The 7,007-nt window shown below is 40.8% G+C and overlaps 1 protein-coding gene across 1 annotated transcript in view; it reads left to right on the plus strand.

Annotated features, from left to right (window-relative positions):
• Positions 1 to 5,620: 5,620 nt before the first annotated feature.
• MYOZ2 (myozenin 2) overlaps positions 5,621 to 7,007 on the plus strand; it is a 30,096-nt gene continuing 28,709 nt past the window's right edge. The window contains exons 1-2 of the mRNA XM_044429137.1: positions 5,621 to 5,759; positions 6,252 to 6,353. Coding sequence (XP_044285072.1) covers positions 6,278 to 6,353 — 76 coding nt within the window. The 5' untranslated portion in view covers positions 5,621 to 5,759; positions 6,252 to 6,277. The remainder of the gene's footprint in view (positions 5,760 to 6,251; positions 6,354 to 7,007) is intronic.

The raw sequence follows: 7,007 nt of genomic DNA on the forward strand, positions 1-7,007 counted from the left end.
TTGTGCTGTCCAAAGCAGGTGACTAGTTCTTTGAATCATCTGTAGCTACAGCTTCCCTGTGGATAAGGAATTTCTCCTTCCTCATCATTGTCTTTTCATGTTGGCTAACAGTATGCTGGGGCACAGGGTACCAGGGGAGTTGCAGGGACCATTGGCTGATCAACGGCTTCAATAGTCCCCTGTGGCTCAACAATTCTTCACTGCTCCTCTCCCACCACCACTCCTGCTGAGCCAGCCTAAGGGAAGAGGGACGCATGTTTGGGATCTATGGAACCAAGGATAATTTTTAAAGTTGAAGATGTGGCAGAGGACAAGAAAGCCAGGAAGACATCCCTGACCTGGATTTTGACCCAAGTTAGAGAAGAAATTTGGGAGCATAAAAATACTCTGATTTCTTTTGGAGGATGACCTTATAAGATCTTCTCCAACATTTGAAATAACAGCATTGACATCTCTATTTAACACCACATGAATGGATAATTTGAGTTCATGTGCTAAATAGTCATCCTTGAAAGCTTAGAGGACTGAAAGCAAAATGATTTGAGATAATTGCTTTAAAAAGCAATAGCTACAAAGGTTTTTTTAGGTGGTGTGATTGTTTCTGACTTTTAAGTAGGAATCTTCTAAAGATACAAGTTGGGAGAATCTGACAAAGCCCCTGTTTGATGTCAGTGTCCTCTGAAACAAATATGATACCAAGTGCCAATACAGGTTGGGGCATGTGCGGAAATAAAACTAGACAGTTACATTCAGTTTGATTAAACCAAAGAATATACATAGACCAACACAGATAGAGGTGTGTGTCAGTCAACAGAAGTGAGAATAAGAACACTTCAGGAGAGGTCACATCTGTTTCCGTCTAACATTGTGCTCAGCAAAAAACTTCAGGCTTCAATAAAGACCAAAACAAACAATGAAAATAGAAATAAGAATAGACAGAAGTAATAACAATTAGCTAGATCCCAATCAAGTGAGGCTGCCTGAAGTCCTCCAGACTCAGAGGATTATGGACATTCTTCATATCGTGAAGAGTGCAGAGGTGAAGGTCACAGAATCATGGAATAGTAGAGTTGGAAGAGGCCTGCGAGCCATGGGTCCAACCCCCTGCTCAGCGCACGACTCCAGGTTAAACCATCCCACTCAGCTGACTGTCCGTACATACTCTTCCTGCCACACAAACACCTGGATGGCCAATTTATATGGCCAAACTTCCATATAGCTGGAAGTGCCTGACCTGCCTAATCTTGGAAGTTAGGCAGAGTCAGACCTGGTTAGAATCTGGATGGGTGATTCGAGTGTGTGATTCCATTATTATTGTTGTAAACCACCGACAGAGCTTCAGCTTCAGGCAGTATAGAAGTGTTAAGAAGGAGGAGGGGGAGGGGGAGGGGAGGGGGAGTTTTGGTTGCCCAAGTGTTCAAGCACTAGCCAGGAGGTGAGTAAACCGAGGCACACCCAGGGGGATATGTACGCCCATGGAGCCTGTCTCCTCCCCTCCATTACACTGCTCCATTCCCAAGGTAGCCTTGTGCGGTTCTTTCCGTGCCAGCTGTGAGGGTGGTGGAAAGGCACTTTCAGTGGCCGGGGGAGCACACTGCTCATTGACAGCAGGGGGTTGGATCCGACGGCCTTCATGGCCACTTCTAACTCTACTGTTCTGTGATTCTATGATTCTGCCATAAAAATGAACTTCGTATAAAGAAGTTGCTGTTCTGATCCAGATATTGAAGAACAGTGGTCTGCTAGCTGGAGAAGGAAATGCTTATGAAAAACATGCTTAAGTGTAGCCCTCACTATACTTTCATTATAGGCAAACAGTGTTGATCACCTGTTTTGTTTTATTTAATAGGTACACACACATTTAAGGCTACAATGTCATTTTCAACTAGCCTTTGTGCTTAGCTGTATGGACAGAATGTTTAATCTTATACAGCAACTTTTCCAGCTCATGTTTGCTTAATGTCATCCTCTTATCAGGTGCTACACTGGTGTACCAAACTACCCTGGCATCTCTGCTAAGTTACAGTAGCAGATGGTTAAAAACGTAGCAATTTTAAAGCATAGTGCTAGCCTGGCCAGCCTTGGTAAGTGCATTATCCCATGCAAAGTGAATCAAATGCAGCCTTGCAATGGTTGGCAGTGGTGCAGGAGGAGGGTAAAATGCAGCTGCTGTGGGGAGAAAGAAGGCCGTGTTTGAACTCAGGGAAGCATTTACCTCCATTGCAGAGGAGAGAAAGATGGGAGAGAAAAAGTCAAATACCATCATTTTATGAATAGATGGAGGGGAGAGGTATTTTTTATTACCAAAAACAACCTGGACACTTGCCAGTATATACCAAAAATACTTGAGTAGTCATTTGTTATGGTCAAGTCCTCCAGGAGCCTCTAATATCATAAATAGCACAACCCAAGACTTTCAAACCTAAACAACACAGTCTAGAGTATTTCCAATTGCTTCTAGAAAAAGTGTTTTCTTTGTAATGGCATAATGTGTTCACTCAGGTTTTATGTGCAAGCTGGATAGACAATGCCATGCTATCACATGGCATTGCTGACATACCGTAGCAATCCAATATTTTGGGGTAGCCCTTTCATCTTTCTTCAAGTCTTATTTTCATTATTAGTTTATATAAAAAGAATTGCAGCACCAGCCTGTCCACTGAGGGTTGGCAAAGTGTTATTGAGGATTTCCTTAGCAACTGACCCCTAGTTAGTAGCGTCTTCCCTAATTATTTATTTTAATGGAGTTCCATTTCTCTGCTTCCGGTCCATCAGCTAGTTTCTTCCTATTCAATTGAACAGGCCTGACATTTCTACACTGGTACTTAATCAATAATTTCCTCTGTCATGAACAGGTTTCTTTTCCTTGACCTTCTCCTTTGCCCTTCCAAGTAGCTCAAGATGAAAAGCTTCTAACTACAGACTTTAGTATGGTAAAATGGGCCTGCCAAACTGGCTAGGTGATACTGCAGGAGTACTGAAGAGGTCATTAGCAAAGGACAATCTGTCTCGTTAATGAGACAGCTAGTGAGAGAACCAGGTGCCACTCAAGTTAAGATGATTCCAAACTGAAATCCTCTCCTCCCTTCCTAACCAGAGTTCACTTACCCTCAGGGAGGTTCCTGCTTCTTGGGTCAGATGATGGAATGCCAGACATCTTTCAATTGCCCTTCTCACTTGAGCTGGCATCAGGCTTATTAAATTACATTCCTCTGGCTCTTCCTACTCAAAAGTGTGTCATTCCTAACCAGATGTGGTCCTGCTTTCATCAGCCACTTATCTTAGGTCATGTTGGCCTTGATCTTGTTGGCCAAGTTTTCTGACTTCCCTTCTCCTTCTAGTTCTGTTTCAGAATCTGAGGGAACCCCCTTGAAATGTTGCATTTTGAGAGGAATAGCTCCACTCCTCACATTCTGTTTTCTCTGGGGAACTAATTACCAGTTTAATTTTTGCAGTCGGCATGTTCACTAATTATTTTGTTTCAGTACATAAAACTGCAGTTGCACAAATACTGGATCGTTCATAAACCGAACATACCTTGCACTTCAAATCACAACAGAAGGGTAAACTTCTGGGGGATCCCATGCAATTGCTAACAACTGTTCATTACAGTACAAGAGAAGAACCACCTGGAAATGCAAAATAGAACATTTGTTTTTGTTTGATACAGGTTGGGAGCCTATGCAATGGATATCCTTAAAATATAGGTTTGGCCAAGAGTAGTTTTAGGGTAGGCAGGAAGAGCGGCTTATATAATACAAATGTGCACATTTGAAATCATGAAAGTAATTGGCAAAAGGCCTTAAGACAACTCTATGAAGAGAGCAAGATTCACAGGCTAGCGGGAGGTATTTTTCCATGACATCAATGGGTTTTTGGCTGGTGGTCTGTAACTGATGTACCCCAATTTCATTTTGAAGAAATGCAATTCCAGTTCAATTACTTATTTGATATTCCCTTTCTAAAGTAATATTGTAATAATCTGAGTATTTCATTACTCCTTTCCATAAGTCCAGTCTTATGTTCAAATGGAAACAGTATGTTTATGATCATATTACCTTTGGTTGCACCAAAGTCAACCCACGTCTTCTATGGTTATTAAGAGGTCATGGTGTGTTCAGGGAGCGACATTCAAATAGTTTATTGAATATCTTCTTCAGTTAACAAAATGATCATATGACCTTTAGACTTTGTCCAAGAGCTATAGGATACCTTGGATTCCTAGTTCTGATGTTAGATGCATTTGTCCAAACTTTGGGTTCCCATAAAATGGAGTGGATCACTTACAATCTCTAGAAAGGGTGGAACAGGTGGAGGACATCAAAAACAGTCCAGTCCAAACAGATAACAAAGCAGAAATAGCAAGAGGGCTTTGTTGTGCTTGCTGAGTGGCTTACTCACCACTTCCTTGTATCCATGGTGGTAGTTGCCTGGATTTGGACAACTCAAATCCTTGTGTTTGGAACCAACACCAATCCAACCATAAACCCAGGAAAGGAAGCAACTTCAAAATTATATAGGGCTTCAGAATGTCTGAGGTCAGTGCAGAAACCTGGAACTCTGGTGTAACAAGCAAGACACTCAATTCAGTGGGAGATGCAAGTGATGGGCCCATTTCATACTAGTGAAGAAAAAAGAGCCAATTTTGTGATGTCGAAAATGCTATGTTTCTTCAGTAATGAACTCTGGTGACTTTCTCTAGAAACAAGTGAAGCAATCCTATCCAGCATTGTTTATATAGCTGCTATGCAATTAGTAGCAAGATATGCTCCCAGCCATCAAGATCCGTATCACGCTAGATCAGCCTTGTTTTTAAAGACAGAAATTGATTTCCTAATCTCCAGTATCCACTTGCATGATAGCTGGATACCAGCTGTTTGATATCTCTGAATAGTTAATTCACATTTCTTTTTCTTTAGAGCAACTCACTAAGAGACATCAAATATGGAGTGTTTTGAGTAACAATAGAAAAAGCAAACAAACCTCTATTTGCAATAAAGCTAGTATTGAAATATACTGAGTGTCTTTTTAGTCTTTGCACTGAAGAGAGACCACACAGTAACATGGAAAATCAGGATGAGCATTTATATTAAAAACCATGTTAGGAAATTGAAGAATGGAGGGGAAAAACTAGTGACTTTGAGGTCCTCTGATCCCCCCGCCTCCCAGTATGAAGTGAAGACCTGAAAAAATATTTTTTCAGCAGAGAATTTCTGCAGAATTGTAAGTGCAGTTGTCGTGCAGGCACTAACTTTAGCCATTAGCCAGCGTAAAGGCAAAGTTTTAACTTTCAATAAACTTCCAATCCCATCAAATATAGTCTCTGCTACCTAGATATTTAATTGAACTTATTTTAAAATGTCTTTCTCCTACTTCTAATGTGGAGATCAGCTTTCTCAAAGGTGATGATGGGACAAGCTGTACAAGCATGAAGGTGCGCTCTATCAAGTATTTCAATAAGCTGTGGAAGAGATGCACACGCTTTTGTGGTGCGTGCAGCAGGATCCTTTCTGTTCTCTTCTTTCGCCAGGAAGATATGAGTGGCTGGAGTGTTTGCATCTATAAATAACTGCTTTATGTCAGCCAGATGCCAATCTTTTTGAAGAGGGTCAGTCCCCAGTTTGTCTCGGTACTAGGCATCATGCAGACCCACGAACAAGCATAGAAACCATCCTGGACCGGACAGGTCACCCCCATTCATAACAAACTCCATAAACTTCACCCAAAGCATCAGGATCACTGCTCTCAAGAACAATAAGGTAAGTATACTGTTTCCTGAAATAACCTTACATTGATTGTCCTGAATTTCTGACTTTTAATTTACAACAATAAATGGATAACATGTTACAGAGAATTATTAGTCAGTTGGCTTAAGCAGGGTTGGCCAGAATATAGGAAGATGGGCATGCATGCAAGGGTGTGAGAAGGCCCATCTCACCTATTGTTTGGAGAGAAGGCCAATTTTATCTGGTTACATTGATTGGTGAGAATGTCCATCTCACCTTGTTCCATCGTTCGTCTAATGTCATCAAGGCACTGCTGGTCCTGCGCAGTTTTGGATTCACTGTTGGTAAACCATGCTCCCTAACATCTGTGTGCAAGAAAGCTTTGCCAGTATCTGAAATTAAAAAAAAAATGCAGCACTTGCAAAAAAGAATAAAAGTGAATGCTTTAGCCAAGGATTCAAGTTAAAATGCAAACTGCCAAGTGGTTCTCAGCAAAATTAAATGAGACTTTCCCTCCCTCTCTAGCAAGAAAATCACATCAGACAACTACAATGCTATCACATTCTGACATGGTCAAAGAGAGGAAGCAGCAAGCATCTGCCATCATGAAGGAAATCCAGAGAAATGGTATAGAGCTGAATCCCTGTTACGACTGCATGTCTAGTGTCACTCTCTAACCTTTCTTTTTAATCTTACAGCATTAACTCTCACACAGCTTTGCCTCTGGGTGTGCTGCCATAAATAATCTCATGGGGCTATCATGCTGCCTATGGTAACTAATCCTTTTGTAGTTGCCTCTTTTCATTTGAAAGCTATTTTCAGATGAACAACTGTTGTGGAGGAATGAAGTAATATAACAGCTGATGTACATTCTGCCTGGGATTGACTTTCGGAATATTATTTGGGGAGGGGGCCTAATGTGTCTGGATGCCATATTGCAGAACTATTCATATAGGGATGTATATCTTTTTGATTTTAGAACAATCTTCAAAAATACAATCAGTCAAGGATATTACAATATAAACTGTGTTTCAGTCTCCGCCTCTGCCCACTCAAAGCAGACTGTAGTTTTATCCAGCCATTTCAGGCACAATTTCTAACTAATCTCTGCTAAGAAATGTGTTGCAATAGAGGTTTTTGGTGTTTTTTAAATTTTGTTTATGTTTTGCTATCTTTGGGATAAAATTCGACAATGTTTGACTGATCAATATTTCCATAAGATCCCATGTAGAATATGGTGTGCTATAAATATAATAACATTAATGGGCTTTTCTCCAAAGA

This window comes from Varanus komodoensis, unplaced genomic scaffold (genome assembly GCF_004798865.1).
Source record: "Varanus komodoensis strain SLA01 unplaced genomic scaffold, ASM479886v1 scaffold2, whole genome shotgun sequence".
In the NCBI taxonomy this organism is placed as follows: Eukaryota; Metazoa; Chordata; class Lepidosauria; order Squamata; family Varanidae; genus Varanus; species Varanus komodoensis.